This window comes from Pteronotus mesoamericanus, unplaced genomic scaffold (genome assembly GCF_021234165.1).
Source record: "Pteronotus mesoamericanus isolate MK-2021 breed Mesoamerican mustached bat unplaced genomic scaffold, CSHL_Meso_final contig_74, whole genome shotgun sequence".
NCBI classification, from domain to species: domain Eukaryota; kingdom Metazoa; phylum Chordata; class Mammalia; order Chiroptera; family Mormoopidae; genus Pteronotus; species Pteronotus mesoamericanus.
The window spans coordinates 9,058,177-9,078,089 of NW_026555247.1; the positions used below are offsets into that span (position 1 = coordinate 9,058,177).

Below are 19,913 nucleotides of genomic sequence, written 5' to 3' on the forward strand. Positions count from 1 at the left end.
GGGCAAAAGACATGAAGAGACATTTCACTGAAGATGATATATATTGACAAATAAGCACATGAAAGATGTTCGTGCCAGTAGCCATTAGGGAAATGCAAATTAAGACAACAAGGAGATATCACTATACATTTTTAGAAGAGCTACCATAAAAAAAATATTGACAATACCAAATGCTGGCAAGGATCTGTAGGAACTAGATCTTTCATACATTGCTGGTGAGATTGTAAAATGGTAGAGCCACTTTAATAATCAGTTTGGCAGTCTCTAAAAAAAAAAATCACTAAACATACAGTTACCTATGACCCAGCAATTGCACTCCTGGGTATTTAACCAAGAGAAATGAAAACTTACACCCAAACAAAAACAGGAATATGTTCACGATGGTTTATAGCACCTTTATTTGAAAAAGCCTACAACTAGAAACAACCAAAATGTTCCTCGATGTGTGGACGATTAAGCAAACTGCAACACAACCGTATTACGTAATATGACTCAGCAATAATAAGGAATGAACCACTGATATATGCAACAACTTGAATATTAATTATACTGAGTAAAAAGAGCCAATCTGACAAAGTCACATACTGCATGACTCCATTTATACAACATTCCAAAAAAGATATAATTACAGAAATGGAGAGAAAAGTAATAGTGGCTGCTGGGGATTAGAGATGGTTGGGGGAGGACACCTAGGATCTCTGTATTATTACCTCTGCAACTTCCTGTAAACCTACAATTACTTTAAAATACAAAGTTTTAAAAAATGAACTGTAATAAAAATGAATTTGTAATTTGTTGAATAGAAACATATCCGGATTTTGTCTCCCAAACCCAAAAGGTTTTGGTATAACTGACAATCATCTGTTTTATCTGACAGTTCCTTTTTTGGTTCATTCCTGGAATAAAAGCTGATGATGACAATACCACAGAAGACGATGCTAGCTTTCTAATTTGTTATAAAAAGGAAATCTAACTCAACTATCAGTCAACAAATAGGATAAGGTAGTGATGGAAAAAATAAAACACAGTTCCTGCCTTCATAAAATGTAGAGCCTAGAGAAAAATAATTAAACATAAATTTACAAATAATTATGTAATTAACAAGTAATCAAACTGCTGCTACAAAGTGTCTCAGTACAGGGTATATAACTTTATATAAATGTACTGTACTTTGTCTATGGAGTAATTTAAAACTTACAGAGCAAAATTATAGATGATTTTTTTATTTTCCTCTCTATGCTTTTCTACATTTTCCAGATTTTTAAATTTTTATAACCAAAAAATGTCATCATTGAAGAAAAAATTACAACATTGAAAAACTCATTCAAAGTAGCAATATTATATGTATAAATGAACTACAATGTAGCTATCTACCCCTAAAACTGTAACAGAGAAACCTGTAATACTAGCAACATTGTAGTGATTTACCAGCTTAACAGTGAAGAGAGATGAGTTTACTGATACAATGTGACTTATTATATTCGACTTGTACTATAAATTAGCAGAATACTTCTTTTTACTTTCTTAGAGTCAAAATGATAAATTGTAAATGTATGATACCTGTCCCTTGTATTAATTTCAACAAGATTCTAAATTATAATGACAAGATTTTCAAACTACTTTTCCCTCCTTCATTTCTTTTCAAAGCTGAGGGAAAAAGAAGGGAAGAGAAGGTAAAAATGTAAGCTCAAAAACTACCAAAAATAGATCTATCTAGACTGACCTGCTTAGAAAATTAAACAGTAGTTCTGTTTAGAAACTACTACCAAAAGTTCCCAAATATGCCACTTAAATAATTAATAATAATTGCCATTTAATTGTTCCTTTTTAAAACAAAATTCTACCCTGGCTGGTGTGCCTCAGTGGACTGAGCGCCAGCCTGCGAACCAAAGGGTTGTCGTTTGATTTCCAGTGCAGGGAACATGCCTGGGTAGCAGGCCATGTCCCTGGTAGGGGGTGTGTGAGATGCAACCACACACTAATGTTTCTCTCCGTCCCTTTCTCTCTCCCTTCCCCTCTTTAAAAATAAAAAAATAAATAAAAATCTTAAAAAAAAAAAAGAACACATCTTAAAAAAAAATTCTCAGAATTAGTCTTTTTTCCATTTTTTGGTCAATTGACAGAGTTTTAATCTAAGAAATCCCACAAATATTTTTCCTTGACTAATAAACCCTATTATTAAAAATGATAATTAGCTTTAATACTATTCAATATCTCTTGACAGAGATATGTATATGGAGCCAGCCAAAAGATTCCAACAGTTGTCTTTAACTCAAGAACAGCTAATAACATCTCAATAAATGTTTAGGTTTTTTGTTTTTTTTTTTAAAGATTTTATCTATTTTTTTAGACAGAGAGAAAAGGAGAGAGAAAGAGAGGGAAAGAAACATCAGTGTGTGGTTGCCTCTTGCATGCCCCCAACTGAGGACCTGACCTGCAACCCAGGCATACGCCCTGCTGGAAATCGAACCAGCAATCCTTTGGTTCGTAAGCTGGTGCTCAATCCACAGAGTCACACCAGCCAGGGAATCTCAATAAATGTTAAAAGAAATTTCTAAAAGTCAAGTGTTTCCCTTTTATAAAATTTTGCTATTTTCAAGCTTTTCTTTAAAGGCTATATTTACAATGTAATCTCCCCTAATTTCTTCTACTTATTTACCAAAACAGAAAATTTTTAATGTAAAATATGTAGATGCCCTGGCCAGGTGGCTCAGTGTGTTGGAACATCATCCTGTGCACCAAAAGGTTGCACATTTGATTCCCAGTCAAGGCACATACCTAGGTTACAAAAGATGACATTTTTTAAAAGAGAACTTGATCCTTAATTTAAAATGAAAAATTTCTATCAATTCAGCTCCTTTCTCCAAAATCAGTAACTATTTTCCTACATGCACATTGCTTCAAGCATATTTTTTCTTCTTGAAATCAAACTATGCCACAACATCCATTTTTTTGTACATACACCCTAACTTTTCTTAACTATAGTTTCTAGAATGTGTCATCATTACTGTAGTTACTGTAAGAATCGCTATCAATTTTCTTGCCCTCTCTCCTGTAAACCAACTATGTGGAGAGACATCTCAACTCCATTCTGATCTAGCAATGACTGTATCTTGCTATTGGTTTGAATCTTTAATTGACCTAAAACAAAAAAAAAAAAAGAAAAAGAAAAGAAAAGAAAATAATAGCACGAAACAACTATGTAGAAAAAAATTGGAGCAAGCACCAATTCTGTGAAGCTACATTCACTGACTATTTATTCTATTATCTTCCTTTGTTTTCAGCGTATATCATCAAAATTGCAAATATCTATATTAGTATTTAAAATTTTGAATATATTACTCCATCATAAATAATTATCAACAGATTGGCACTGACTTCGCTTATCTGGATTCACTGCAGTGATTTGTTTTTCATAAATAAAATCTAGCAATTTTTATTGCAAATATATTAAATCTTATACTCTTAACCTTACCACATTTCATAGATGAAAAAGCTTTAGGCTGGCAATATGCCAAATGTTTCAACAGACAATTAGCAGAACAGTCTCACCAGTTTTCAGCTATTATTCACAAGAATATTTAAAACAGAAACATGATAACAATTTTATTCCCTGAGATTGGTAATAAACTTTAATAGACTTTACATCACTCTAATACAAGAACACAGCAGCATCTCCACTAAATACAAACTCAACATCAAAAAGCCTCCATATAAATCAAGGGATATTCACATAAATTAATACATCCTTAGTAAGTAAAATGAACCACAGAGAAGATGTTTTCTAAGGGGCTGTACTTGCAACAATAAAATTATATTTTCTCAATATTTTATCTCTAAAGCAAATGTTTGGTTATTCATTGATTAGCTTGTTTTTTAAAAATAATCCAAAAATATAAAATCTCAAATAAACTGTCCAAAAGACATAAAAATAAATAAACTTAAAAAACTAAATTAAGCAATTTAATTTCTCAATGTAAAACAAGAATATTCTAAGCTGGTTACAAACTCAATATTCCATTCCATACACACAAACACACACACAAATTGTTACACACCTCAAAACTTACACATTTATGCATCAACTAGCAACCTGAAAAATTTATTTTCAAAGGCTGATGTAGCATTCTAATCAAGAATAACAAAGTTCATTTACCTTGGTTTGGCTGCATATTCATATTTGGTCTGGGGCCATAGTTTCCCATGGGTTGCCCTTGACTCATTGTCATCTGGTTCTGTACTGGCATGCTCTGTGATGATGGCACAGAATGGTTATAACCTCCCATGGATCCATGGCTACTTGAAGGCATGTTCATGGAATTGTTTGTCATATTGATTTGATTGGGTCCAGGTCCCTGCATAGGCATATGATTAGGCCCTTTGAAGAAAAGTGATCAGAACCAAAATATGAAAGTTAAACAGATGGTCTGTACAAAAGTACCTTAAAAGGGTTTTTTTCCACATTATTAAAATAACAATAACCAAACAATAACTTCAGTACCCTATCAATAGCAATACAAAGAAAATGCTTTACATGAATAATAGCAGATACTAAGAGGTGAATATTGTTATTCCCATTTTACTAAGAAATTAATGCTTCTGAAAAGCCAAAAACACTCTGAAAAATAAAGAGTAATGAGGGAGGACTAGTTTTGTAAGACAGCAAAACATAAAGCTGGTGTAATTAAAAGTGTGTAATATTAGCACATAAATAAACTAACAGATCAATGAACCCAAAGCAGACTCTAAAAACCAACTCAAATGGGTAGGTCAATAACAGTTACACTGGTGACACTAAGCACCAGTAGGCAAAAATAATTCAATAAATGGTGTTGACAATTGAACAGCCATCTGGTAAAGAAAACCAAGTTGGACCCCTTCTTCCTTACTTCCACAAACACTAATTCCAGAGGACTAAAAAATTTAACACTAAAAAGGAAGAGAGAGCACTGGCTGGTGTGGCTCAGTGGATTGCATACCAGCATGCAAACCTGAGTCGCCAGTTCGATTCCCAGTCAAGGTACATGGCTGGGTTGCAGGCCATGTCCCCAGTAGGGGGCATGTGAGAGGCAACCACACACTGATGTTTCTCTCCCTCTCTTTCTCCCTCTCTTCATCTCTCTCTAAAAATAAAAAAAGAAAATCTTAAAAGAAATTTTTTTGAAGACACAAAGAAAAAAACAATTAAAAAATAAAAAATAAACTGGGAAAAACTATTTACAAATCACATCATAGACCATACTAGTTACTTAACATATAACGTAAAACACCACCAGCAGGAAAAGAAAGGGCAAAGGACATGAATGACCAGTTCACACAAAAAACTACAAGAGGTCATAAACATCAGAATGTATGCTTAGCTTACAATATAAAAAGGCAAATTGAAACTATGAGGCCCATTTTTCATCTTTCACACTGGGAAAGATCAAAAGTTGTGCTCCAACTATTATGAAGAAAGAAGTACACCTTCATGCACTGTCCAGGGAAGGTATATGTTTAAATGCATATAATTTTAACCCAGCAATTTCAGTTCTAGGAATTTATCTTATAAATATACAAGTTTTGTGTGTGTGCATGTGTGTACACATACAAAATAGTATGTGTTTATTTATTTACTTGTTTACTTTTATTTTACAGACATTCTCAGCAGTATAGTTTTTAATACCAAGACTAGAAATAATCTATTTTTCTATCAGAAGGGAACTGCTCAAGTAAATTAAAGACATCCATAAAAAAGAATGCAATGCAGTCACCAAAAAGAATGAGGCTACTATTTATACACTGTGTGGTCTCCAAAATATATCTTTACATACTCATAGTCTCTAAGATATACCTCTAAGAGGGGGAAAAAATGATATATTAATACTATCTAATATATGCTATGTGCTACTACTTTTTTTAAAAAGAATTAAAAATGCATATGTTTTATATACAATCTTTTTTTAATAACTTTTTAAAAGAGTTTACTTATTTATTTTTAGACAGAGGGAAGGGAGGAAGAGAAAGAGAAATAAATGTGTGAGAGAAACATCAAACAGTTGCCTCTTCCAGGTGCCCAGCATGGGACCTGGCCTGCCACCCAGGCATGTGCCCTGATACGGAATCAAACCAACAACTCTTCAGTTTCTGAGATAACACCCAACCAACTGAGCCACACCAGTCAGGGCTGCAGAGAATACCTCTTTAAAGACAACTGGACACCAATGGCTCTGGAACAAAGTATCTGGAGAGGCAAGGAATATGTGCCTTTTTGTACCTTCTGATTTTGGTACCATAGGCATGTGCTATCTAGTCTTCTTTTAAAAATCAGTTAACTTTTTTTGAAAAGGAACCTGACATTTAGAGGTTTTCTGACCAAGAACAGCAGCATATAAACAGCTATACAACTTAGATTGTAAAATATTAAAAATAAAACTAAAATAGTAAATAAAAAGCCTAGATTAAATTTGTGCACCTAAAAGTTGGCTAAATGCTATGAGGAACTTATTAAAAGAAAATATAACTAAGTGGAGTTCTAACTTCTCCTTTACCTAAGTCTCTATAAATTGTTTTGGAAGCTCCACAGTATTCTGGACAACCTAGGTCTTAAGTAGTTGAAAATCCCTGGCTTATAAAAATTATAACAACTCCAGGTGGCCTTACACAAAACCAGACTGTCAGGTTAACAATCATTACATTGCTGCTGAACTGGTTCTTCGGCCTTAGGCTTGAGTTACATGGAGAAGTCAAGTGAAAATCCTAATTTTAAAGGTAGCACCATAAAAACAAAACAAAACAAATCACAATACTTCTCACTTGCTCCCTGTATTAGCACCTTTCCAGTCTTAAAAACACTGTGTCCTAATGGGCCAAATGTGGATTCAGCAAAAATATTCCTCCTGACTACAACCTGACAAGTAATTATGTCTTTATTCCTAACTCCCAATCACTGTGTGCCATGTGGGCCCACTGACTGTGCCAAGCTTTAGCAAGAAATAGAAGACAGCCACCAAAACCCCATCGCCCATCCACCTGAGCAGTCAGTCACACACCAATCTTCTATAAACGAGGCTACTTGTCTTCCTGAGCTCTGTGCTCTTTTACTTCATTGTCTACACCCATCATCCATGGTCACCAATGCTACCAACCAACACAATCAGCTAAGATGGCACTCTCTTAAGGGTGCTAATTATTAATTTAAAAAAAATTGTTTTGTTATTTTAATTTACTTTCATTATTGTTATTTATATAATATTTTTCTTTTTATTAATGCAAATAACCATTGTCATTAGAAAGTGAAAATATTCTCATATTAAATGTAGAAAACACCCCAATAAAAATTATGGGTATGGGCTGTGCCTGTAACAAGAACAAAATAGTTTAAATATACTTTTCAGATTAAAAATTCAAACCAGCAAAGGTAACTAAATAAGCCTCCAATAGTCTGAAATATATCCTAGGTGGCTCTAAACTTATGGATAAACAGTAAAGGAAATGGCTCATTATATAAGAAAGCTGAAATTATTTTTCAGTTTTTAATTTTGCTTTAATACCAATTTCCATATTTATATTATGTTATGAACACAAATCTATAATCAGCTTTAATGGTATCAATGAGAAAAATACTAAAATACATTAGCACTTTAGAGATTGTTTTGTTTCTTTTCCATATGTGTTTGTCCAGGATTACTGCTTCTGAAACCAGTAAAATTTTTTCATACAAAACGCAGGGAAATGTTATAATACCTTTTTATAAAGAGATTTTAATTCTTAAGCCAGGGCACAATGCCTTTTTTTTTTTTCCAAAAAGCTTCCAAAACCAGCTGTATCGCATAGTTTCAGACAGACTAAATTTAGCTGGTTCTGTTCATCAGAGGAATGCTGTGTGTCAGCTACATCAAAGCCCAAGGGCAGCCTGATAAACACTGAATACAGGTCACGTAGCTCTGTAGCTAACAAACTCTAAGAGAGCTTGTACTCGGGGGCATTCAAAGCAGTTTTGTCATCAACAATCTAGTATCCCTTGAGCCCCCATGTCGTTTCAGTTGCTAAGCAACTCTGGTGTTAATGTCTTAGAGGAGAAAAACTTACCAGGCATCTGGCCGTTCATCTGGTTCTGCATGTGTGGTGCAGGAGGACCCCCACCTACCATTCCATCTGAAGGCATGCTGTGGGAGCGCGGAGGTGGGGGAGGGCCGCTCTGATTCATCCCTCCAGGACCCATAGGCATATTCTGTGTGGGTGGCTGAAAGAAGACAGTTTAGTAAAATAACAGAAGCAGTTAGACAATATATTAAAGATGCATATGGTAAAACAGTTGCCTATATGATTAAATTAAATAGAAACGAAATTTACTTTGATGCATTTTAATCATGGGCTTATTAACATCGCATTTTATATGCCCTCAAAAGTTTACAAAATTGTTAGCATGAATTATCACCTGACCACCTTATACAAAAACAACACAATAAAAGTTGATTTTAGTTTATAAAATCTCAATGATGAAAATAAAAATTTTAACATTCTATATGAAAAGAATTTTCATTTATTTATGTATAAGGATTTCTAATGTGCCCATTATTGTTGTTATTTAAATTACGTTTTAAAAATTAAGTCTCCTCTCATTATTATTTTGTTTGGGTGTTATTTACTATTATTGATAGATTTCACCTGAAAAAAAAATACAATAAAAAATTATTAAAGAACTAGAAGTCCCAAAATCTGATATAGGTTATACTGGTTGAAGGTGGGGGAAGGAGTAGTTTTGACGGATAATGTTTTAAATCACCAAGACTCAGTTCAGCCCAACGTTTTTGTGCCGACTGCTCCTATAGATAGGAAACATTACTGATGGCCTCCAAGGGTACAGAGACAGCTGCCTCAAAAGGATGCCTTTGGCAAATTTCCTAATGAAAGTGTGAAGAAAATCACTGACTAACCTTGAGAGTTCACAAAAGGGCGAGAGGAAAAACACAGATACAAGGTGGTCTGCAACACCTGGCTCCCTTCTTGGGGATAGTTTGATGGAGAAAGCAAATTGTTAGTTTCTTTCCAAACCCCAATTTTTAAGCCTGCAGGAGGATAGTACAGTATTATTCTTTACAGATTTATTTCTGCCTTCGTTCTCTATTTCTTTATGATCTAAATATAATGCGTACTACTATAGCTTCAGTTATTCTATTTCTCCCACATTGTTAGGTGGCTAGTTAGTGACTTTGTACCATCCAGATACTCTAAACACAAACCGCTCTGGCACAGTTAACAAATATACATAGTTCTTTAGCTATCGCATGTAAACCCTCAAATTTATAACCATTTAATCATCACTAACATTTACAAAAATAACCAAGTACTCCTCTAATAGCACTCATTTAAAATTTATAATAATCTTTAAATTTCTTCCTACTAAATCCAAATATTAATTGTTCTTTATTATTCTTTTCTCTTTAATTCTCATCTTAAATTCTTTATTCAATTTGCAGTCTTTAACGCTTAATGATCTTATTCAATTTTCAAAAAAATTATCAAACATCAACTCAATGTTCATATATCTTAGTTTTAAATTATCTTTTTTAATTTTTTATTGTGTTTTTTTCATTACCATTTATCCCTACCCCCCCATACTCCCTCCCCTTGTAACCACCACACTGTTGTCCACGTCTGTGAGTCCTTTTTCGTTTTTGCTCGGTTCCTCCACCCTTAACCCTACTCTCAGAGCTGTCAGCCTGCTCTCTCTCTATGATTCTGTCTCTATTTTGCCTGCTAGTTCAGTTTGTGCAATTCCACATGTGAATGAAATCACATGCATGTATTTTTCTCTGAATGGCTTATTTCACTTAGCATAATGTTCTCCAGGTCCATCTATGCTATTACAAAGGGTACAATTTTCTTCTCATGACCAAATAATATTCCATTGTATAAATGTCCACTTTTATAATCCATTAATATTTGACCAGGAAGCAAGCACATACAATGGACTAAAGAAAGTTTATTCAATAAATGGTGTTGGGAAAATTGAACAGATAAGTGCAGAAAAAAGACCAGACCATCTTCTTACACCACACAAAAGAATAAATTCAAAATGAATTAAAGACTTAAATGTTAGACCCAAAACCATAAAAATCCTAGGAAAAAACATAGGCAGTAAAATCTCAGTTACTGCTTGTAGCAGTGTTTTTTCTGTCTATTTCCTCCGGCAAAGGAGACGAAAAAAAATAAAGAAAGAAAGAACTGGGAATACATTGACATAAAAAGTTTTTGGAGAGCAAAGGGAACCATCAACAAAATAAAAAAACAACCCACTGAATGGGAGAACATATTCACAGATACATCTGATAAGGTGTTAATATCCAAAATTTATAAATAATTTATAAAACTCAACACATACACAAAAATATCCAATTAAATAATGGGCAAAGGACCTGAATAGACACTTGTCCAACTAAGACAATACAGGTAACCAACAGACATATGAAAGATGTTCAATGTCATTAATCATAAAAGAAATACAAATTAAAACCACAATGAGATATCACCTCACACTGGTCAGAATGGCTATCAGCAATAAATCAATAAACAACAAGTGCTGGAAAAGATGTGGAGAAAGGGGAACCCTTGTGCACTGTTGGTGGGAATGCAGACTGGTGCAACCACCGTGGAAAGCAACATGGAAATACCTCAAAAAGTTAAAAATGGAACTGCCTTATGACCCAGTGATTCCACTTCTGGGAATTTATCTGAAGAAACCCGACAAACTAATTCAAAAGAACATAAGCACCCTTATGTTCACTGCTGTGTTATTTACAATCACCAAGATACAAAAATAGCCCAAGTAGATGAATGGATAAATTTATCTTTTATCATCCTTCAAACATAGCTGACCTTGACCCTGGTTTGAAAATAAAAATCTTTCCTCATATATCTGTGCCCAAATTTTCTATTGAAAATTAATGTTCTCACTCTCAACAGGTATCAGTTTTTCATTTCCTGTGATTCAATTCATAAAAATCAGTTTTCATTATCATCATAACAAGAGTAGCCTACATGGAACTAACCCTCCTCCTAATAGATGTTATCTAGACAAATGTAAAAACTCTTTGAAAACACTAAAGAAGAATGCACACAGAAACAGGAAGGGCTACAACTCTTAAAAGAAAGGAAGTGTAGATCAGCTCCACAATCACTTTGGCTTTTTCCTTGACTTTCCTGTTTAACAGGAAAATAGCCCGAGCAAGAAGTGGCAGTTCTATTGGACTGTGTAGAAGATAGACAGTTTTGGGCTACCAGAGAGCTGGAAACTAAACATCCACAAAGTGGGGGAAATTCAAGAAAAAAGCCGTTAGGAAGATGAAGAGCTAAGCAGAGATTTTAGTTTCTGCCCAGTGCTAGGGATACAGAGATTAGAGTTTAGGTCCCACCAAAAGAGAAGGACCTTCACAAGCAAGTCAAGCTCTCTATTTAAACTTGAAAAAAGCCTCTCCATAGATTAAGGTCAAAATTGAAATAAGATCAACCCTAAAACACTTTGTAATCAACCCTCAAAAGGTTCAAGGTGATCCCCTAGTACTTCTCCTACCAAAGTAAAACTTAACTCTTTTGAGGAAAATAACAGCAAGTAGAGTCCTTACAACTGTTCACTTATAACATCCGGCATTCTATTAAAAATTACAAGGCATTCTAAAAAATAAGAGTAAATGGCCAACACCAATTAAGATGATTATAACAATTTTTAAAAACTACAGGAAATAACAAATATTGGCAAGAATGCAGAGAAAATGAAACTTTCATAAATGCTGTTGGGATTGTAAGAACAGCCGCTGTGGAAAAACAATTTGACAGTTCCTCAAAATGTTAAAGAGTTACTACATGCCCTAGCAATTCTACTCCTATAGATCTAAGAAAATTAAAGACATAGATTCACACAAAATTTGTTCACAAATGTTCATAACAGCATTCATAATGGCCAAAAAGTTTGGGAAAACTCAAATGAATGTCCATCAACTGATGATGAATAACAAAATGTGCTATCTATATTGCACATCCATACAATGGAGTATTATTCAACCACAAAAATTGAATGAAGTACTGATACATATCACAGCACTGATAAACCTTGAACACACTATGCTAAGTGAAAGAACTCAAATTGAAAAGACTACATCGTGTAATTCCATTTACATGAAATGTCCAGAATAGGTTAAGTACAGAGACAAAAAACAGGTTGAAGATTCATTGCTGGGGGATGAGCAGAGGGGAGAACTTAGGGAAGACTGACCGTCAATCCCAGTCTTAACCTCAGGGGTAACAGAAATGTTTTGGAATTCTGGACAGTTTCACAGGACTGTGAATATACCAAAAACCACTGAATTGTACACTTTAAGAAGTTAAAATGGTAGATTTCATCTCAATATTTTAAAAAGAGAGTAAACAGACTACCAAGAGAAATTCAAATTAGAAAAAGACAAATGGGCCATTCACATCTTGGAGTTATCTGAGAGACTAAAATAATTGTGATTGAAATGTCAAAGAAGAAAAACACTAGACAGATGGAGAATTTCAGCAAAATCATAGAATTCTTAAGGGCCAAATGAAAATTCCAAAACTGAAAAATAAGAATTCATCACTGATATCAAGAACTCAGCATTTTAGTTAGAAAGAGCAAAAGAGAGAATTGGTGAACTGAAAAAAAAAAAGTATAGAAAATATGACACACCGAGAGAAAATAAAGAAGGAAAAAAATACAGGAAAATAAAAGGGTAAAGACATGTCCAACATGGTGAAAAGATCTAATACACATCTAACTGGAGTTATAAAAGCAGAGAAGAGAAAACTAAATATACATAGTATCTGAAGAATACTGGTAAATAATTTCCCAAAGCTAACAAGACATAAGTCTCTAGCAAACATAAGAAGCTCTACAAACCTCAGCATGATATCTAGAAACATCAGAGTCAAAGTCCTAAAAACCAAAGTCTAAGAGAAAATCTGAAAAGTAGCCAGGGAAAGTAATACACATTGTCTTCAGGGCAACAGCAATAAGGCTAGCAATCAATTTTTTATTGTAAACAATGGAAACAGAATACAACAACATGACATCTTTAAAAAAAATAAGAAAATAAACCAACCTACCTCAAGTTTTACACTGAAAAAATATCCTCCAAACATGAATATGAAATAATAGTTTCAGAAAAACAAAAGCTGAGAGAACTCGTTACAAGTAAAGGGAATTCATCAAGCTAAAAGAAAATGACTCCAAATGGGAGGATAGAATTAGAGGAATTGTTTAGAAAGGAGTACGTAGATAAATAAAAATATTGATATTTAAAATAACAGTAACAATGATTTGTATCATTTAAACATATATGTAAGTATAAATATATTAACAAGACTAACAAAAAAAAAACTGTAAGACAAGTGAAGTTAAATTGTTACAAGTGTTTTTGCATTTTTCAGCAAGTGTTAAATTTAACCACTCCTATCACCACGCCACCTCCTTTGTGACTACCCCGGGGCATGAGTCACCATACATCTCTCATGTTAATTATTGCAAGTCTCCCAACTAGACTACCTATTCAATCCATCTCCTCTACAGTAAATTCTCCAAATAGCAATCACAATAAACTGGTTAAAATATATCAACTCAGCCCTGGCTGGTGTGACTCAAGTCAGCTGGAGCATTGTCCTCTACACCAAAAGGCTGGGGGTTCAATTCCCAGTCAGAGCATGTATGGGAGGCAACCAAGAAATGTTTCTCTCTCACATCAATGTTTTTCTCTCCCCCTCCACCCCCTCAAATCAGTAAACATATTTTAAAATTTTAAGGAAAAACAAGACCTGTGGCCCTTCGTGAAGGCAGGTGCATATATATTTGGCTCTTCTGTTCAAAATCCTCCAGGTTTCCAATTTCAGAGTAAAAACCAAAGTCCTTACAAGGTTTAAAAAAAAAAAATCTTACTAGATAGGACCTATCCACAAAACTTCCTTACCTTATTTGCTCCAATCACAAAAACCTTCAAGTTCCTTAATTAGCAGGCACAGTTGGTCTTCAGGACCTTTCTATTACTTGTTTCCTCTGCCTCAAACACTCTTCCTCAATTCTTTGCTCAAATGTCACCTTCTCAATGAGATCTGCCCTGACCACTCTATTTCATGTTGCAAATTTCATCCCTACCTCCACCATTCCCAATACACCGCTCCTTGCTCTATTTTTTCCTTTTCCATAACTCTTACCATCTTCTAACAAGATGTATTAAAATTAAATTATTTATTATGCGTGCCTTACTTGCTAGAATATAAAACCAAAGAAAGGAGAAATATTTGTTTTGTTTAATGATGTTGTCCAAAAGTACTTATTGCCTGTCACATAGTAGATACTTACTTTGTAGTAACTAAATTAATAAACTCTCAATTTGACTTACTGTAAAACTAAAGATAATTCTGACAATAAAATTATCTTCCATGTTTCTTTAAAATATAAAAATATCAATGGTAAATATAATTTTTAGTTTAATAATTGTTATCTCTATAACTATTGTTAATAGAGCTGTTATTGATAAAGTTCCCCAACAAAGAGGCACTAAAATGACCCACAGCTGTAAGAAACTAAAAAAGAAAATAATTCAAAATAGAAGATACATATATAATGCTACCAAAAGCTGAAAAAGAGATGACTTCTATATACACAAACGAAAGAGCCCTAATTAGCTCCAAAAGCCCCATCGATATCATATTTGTCTTACTTCCTAGTCTTACGTCAGTCTCCCAAAAATGAGTTCTATACGTATCTGGAACAGTTTAGGAAGATCTCCTTGACTCCTGACTCATACCCACAAGAAATTTCAGGGTACCATCATGGGTAGGTAGCTCTGAATTTATTTAGGCTGTCAACCTTACCAACTGGTTCCCTCAATTTAATAATCTCATCAATTGTCAAGTCTTTTTGTCAGGCCCCGCACAATTAGCTAACACAGAATTCAACCCTACTATAAAACCTGATGAGCTAAACTTTCATAACTAATAACTTTCCCACTTGTTTTCACATCCTGATGATTCTCCAAATTTCCTAACAAATTAGTACCCCAAATGATTCACCTACTAACATTATTCTCCCCACTTTTAGGAACAGGTTCCCAATTAAATCCAGCCTTTCCTTTATGAAATAACAAACACTCCCAGCATTAAGTCTAACATTAAATTACCTCAGCTCTGAAATACTATAATGATGTTAATCACCAAACAGGCACTCCAGATCCATAATCATAAAGAACAAAAAGTAAATGTCTTCTGCCCTGGCCAGCTGATTTGGTTCAGGGGTCCCCATACACCAAAGAGTTGTTGGTTCGATCCCCAGTCAGGGCGTCTAAGGGAGACCATCAATCAATGTTTCTCTCACACACTGATGCTTCACTTTCCCTCTGTTCCCTCTCTCCCGCCCTCCCACTTCCTCCCTAAAATCAATCAACATCCTTATTCTCTGGTGAAGTTTAAAGAAAAAAAAAAAAATTAAATGCCGTCTTCCCAGACCAGGAGAATTCTCTGGAACACACTTCCAAAACAAAAAACCTAATCCACTCTGAAACATGAGGGAGATAAACTTTAAGCCTGTTAAAAAACAGGATGATACATTGGCTTAATCTTGAATGTATTTACATCTATACCAATCTGGCTACATTACCAAAGTAATGTATAATCATTATAAAAACAGAAAAAATGAAAATGGGAACCAATGCTAAAAGCTTCATATGCATACCTTGGAAAGTTTTTCAAAATTTGTGTGTGCATATTTATTTTTTGAAAATAGGGTTATACTATTCTGTGATTTCTTTTATTCTACTGTCGGCATTATTCTTTATCAGTATATAATTCAACCTCATTCAAAAATGTAGACTTCAACAGCATAAGTCTTAACAGTTTTTACCCATCCTCAAAACTGACACTTGTTCCTAGTTTGTCTTCTTCTAATATAAATAATGCTTAAATTAACAGCCTTGTAAAATACTTCTGTATTTAATTCTATGCAAATAAGAATGAATTACATAATATCCAACATTTAGGTTCCTTTTTTTTCTTATCCATACAGCAAAAATTCTGCTCCTTGCAAAGGTGAGCGAGATACATTATTTCCAATTAATGACACAGGGAGAATCCTTAGGTTCCTTAGTACATTAAAAAGCTACTTTCACTAATTTAATACAGTACAGTGTGAGTCAGATACTCACACACATACATACATACATACAAACACACACACTAACATTTTTATTCCTCACAGAAGGATGTATCCAATCTCTTTTCACATCTGGACTCTAGACACTGTTCTGAATTTTATATAATATATACCGTCCATCAAATACTTAACATTATTTTTTATAGGACTCTGAAAGAACAAGATAGGCAACAATACTGGCAAAATGCTACCTATAATATTGTATTAGTCCAGAGATATGTGCCCCCATAAATCAATTCTCTACAAAATATAGGGTTACTTCCCTTGAGAAACTTTCCCTAACAATTAGCAGAATTAATCACTTTTTCTACTGTTTCAAGTGTACTTACATACATTACCTAAAATGGCAGGTATCATACCATCTCTTGTCTTTAATTTCAATTATAGAACTTATAGGCATATTAAAGATTTTACATTTTTTATAGAATTAAATCAACATCTTTAATTTTTTCCTTTTTCTCAACAAAAACTTCCTCACCTCAAAAATCAGACAAATAACTGATGCCTTAATTTAATTTATACTACAGGATGGGAAAGAAGTAGGTTTAGTTATTTGTATGGAAAATAATACAATAATAAATAATAATGCACGAATAAACTCCTTAATTCCTAGTTGCATGGTAGAATCACCTCAGAAGCTTTTAAAATGTGTAGTCAAGGTAGAGAATGACTAGGCTATGTAACAATCCAGGTTCTTTCCAGCTCTAAAATTTCTAATTCTATATAAGTATTTCCAAACTGTATGTCTTAAATAGAACTACAATAAGACTATTTTCTCAAGTTTTTCCCAAAGGAAAATTAACAAATAAAGTTTTTGTGATTTAAACAGTTCTCATGATTCTTTCCTAAACCAGTGGTGCCTAAAACTTCATGTATGATAAAACTTGTAAAGAACTTATAAAACTCAACACCAGAAAAACAAACAATCCAATTAAAAAATGGCAAAGGACCTGAATAGACACTTCAGCTAGGACATTCAGATCTCCAACAGACATACGGAAAGACACTCAGCATCTAATCATAAGAGAAATGCAAATTAAAATCACAATGAGATATGACTTTCCACCTGTCAGAATGGCCATCATCACTGAATCAACAAATAACAAGTGTTGATGAGGACGTGGAGAAAAGGGAATCCCCATCACGCATTGTTGGTAGGAGTACAAACTGGTGAAGCTACTGTGGAAAGCAGTATGGAGTTACCTCAAAAAATTAAAAATGGAACTAACTGCCTTATGTCCCAGCAATTTCACTTCTGGAAATATATCCAAATGAACCCAAAACACTAATTTGAAAGCACATATGCACCCCTGTGTTCATTTCAGAGTTATTTACAATAGCCAAGACCTGGAAGCAGCCCAAGTGTCCATTAGTAGTTGAGTGGATAAAAAGCTGTGGTACATTTACACAATGGAATACTATTTAACTATAAAAAATAAGGAAATCTTGCCTTTTGCAACAGCATGGGTGGAACTGGAGAGCATTATGCTAAGTGAAATAAGCCCGGGGGTGAAAGACAAGTACCATATGATTTCACTCATATATGGAATCTAATGGAAAAACTGAACTAACATGCAAAATAGAAATAGACTCAAATAAAGAACAGGCTGATGGCTCTCAGAGAGGGGGGGAGTTGCAGGACTGGATGAAAAAGGTAAAAGGATTAAGAAAAAAACACCTCATAGACACAGACAACAGTATGTTGATTGTCAGAGGGAAAGAGGGGTGGAGGTACGTAAAAGAGGGTACAGGGCTGATAAATCCATAATACAGATAATGAATTCTAAAATTGCGTATCTGAAACCTATGTAATCTTATTAACCAAGGTCACACCAATAAATTCAATTAAAAGAAAGAATAATGGTGAAATAAAGGTATTTAATAAATAGTTAAGTTTATAATTAAAAGTGTATAATTTCACACTAGCAAAGAAGAAACAGAAACAATAAAAATAATTATAAAGGCAAAAAGAACAGAAAAAAAGGAATACAGATGAGACAAATAAAAAGTGCATTATGTGATCATAGGTTTAACTCAGATAGTATAAGTGATTTAATGTTCCAGTTAAGAGAACAAGACTGTTAGACTGGGTTTTTTGGTTATTGGTTTTTTTTTAATCTACATACTGTTCACAAGACAAATACCTCTAACGAAGGAAATGAAACGGTGTGTATACCATTCAAAATACTAAAGAAAGCTAATGGAGCTACACTGTATATCAGACAAGTAAACAAAGGGACAGTAAGTGACAAATGTACAAAGAACCAGAAAGCCATATAACATTTCTAAATATATCAATATATGCAATGTACCTAGTAGTGCATAAAAATGAATTAAATAAAACCTTGAAAGAGTTATAAGGAAAAAAGTCAATCCAGAATTATACATTTTAAACATGTCTCTCAGCAGCTGACAGAACGAAACACCAGAAAAGTTTTAAAAAAATCATACAAGATTACCACATTTTACCTAATAAACTATGTAAGACTCTGCACTCATAGGCTAAATATCCATTTCTTTTAAGTGTCCATGGAACATTTGTGACGACTGACCATATGCTGTACCATAAAACAAATCTCAAAAGAATTCCAAAGAACTGAAATCATACAAAATATTATCTAACCACAGTGCAAGGAAGCCAGAAATCATTAAGAAAAATGAAATGACACAACTTCCAAAAGTCTGGAAATAAAATATAATTATCAATTAGAAAACATCTGAAACAATATAAATATACTACATATCAGAACTATGGTTAGACGGAAATTTATGCCCTTAAGTATATATTAGTATGGAAGGATGAAAACTGATGAAGCAGGTAGTCATCTCAAAATTCAAAAAAAGAACATCAAAATATACCAAAAGAAAGTAAATGGAAATAAGATAAGAAATTAATCATAACCAAAAATATACAAAAGAGGAATGGTTCACAAAGTGTGGTTCTCAAGACTCTTTTAGGGGGTCCAAATGGTCAAAACCATTGCCGTAAGAATAGTAACTAATATTTGCCTTTTATGCTATGTTGATATTTACAATTATGGTGCAAAAAACAAAAAAGTGGATATAACTGTTGAAGCAACAGAGTCAAGGCACCAAACTCTACTGTGTATCATTTATTTTTGACTGACACAGACTGGCAGTTTAAAAAGAGAAAAAGTCATTTTCACTTAAGAATGTCCTTAATGAACCAGTGAAAATCACTTTTATTAAGTGCTACATGTCAATTAAATATTCTGTGATAAGTAAGAAAATAATATATACATTGCAAATCAAAGTAAGATAAAAGAACACTGTGACTGAGTAGCTTGTTATTCTAGGTACTGTTTTCATGAAACACAATTTTTACTTCAAAGAACAACTGCTAGACAAACTACTTACCCAGCCTTGGGGACTTGGCAAACATTTCCTCAAAAATGAACATAGGCCACAAAACCAGGCAAGCACTGGGAATTTGGCAAATTTATTATCTACAGTATTGAGCTTCAAGCATCTACTACTTAAGAGACATTTTTGATGAAACTAGTGGTAATTTGGTTATTTACCAAATATGGTCCTTGTAATGTTATAAAATAAAATGTCAATATTTAGAAGTACATAACTCAGTAAAGTTGTATTTTCCAAATGACCAAAGCATAATGTTACAAAATTATGCATGAGTAAAAAAAGATCTATTCAAAATGCAAGAGAGACCAATGAACTTAAATGTACC

The 19,913-nt window shown here is 33.6% G+C and overlaps 1 protein-coding gene across 4 annotated transcripts in view; it reads right to left on the minus strand.

The window, feature by feature from the left end:
* Positions 1-19,913, minus strand: part of SS18 (SS18 subunit of BAF chromatin remodeling complex) — a 66,392-nt gene that overhangs the window by 31,099 nt on the left and 15,380 nt on the right. For 3 of the 4 annotated variants that reach the window (XM_054583476.1, XM_054583475.1, XM_054583474.1), the window contains exons 4-5: positions 8,071-8,224; positions 4,157-4,378 (exon numbers count right to left, since the gene is read on the minus strand). In XM_054583476.1, the coding sequence (XP_054439451.1) occupies positions 4,157-4,378; positions 8,071-8,224 (376 nt within the window). Of the gene's footprint in view, positions 1-4,156; positions 4,379-8,070; positions 8,225-8,918; positions 8,986-19,913 lie in introns of those variants that run through there. The other variant, XM_054583477.1, reaches the window with a different exon arrangement.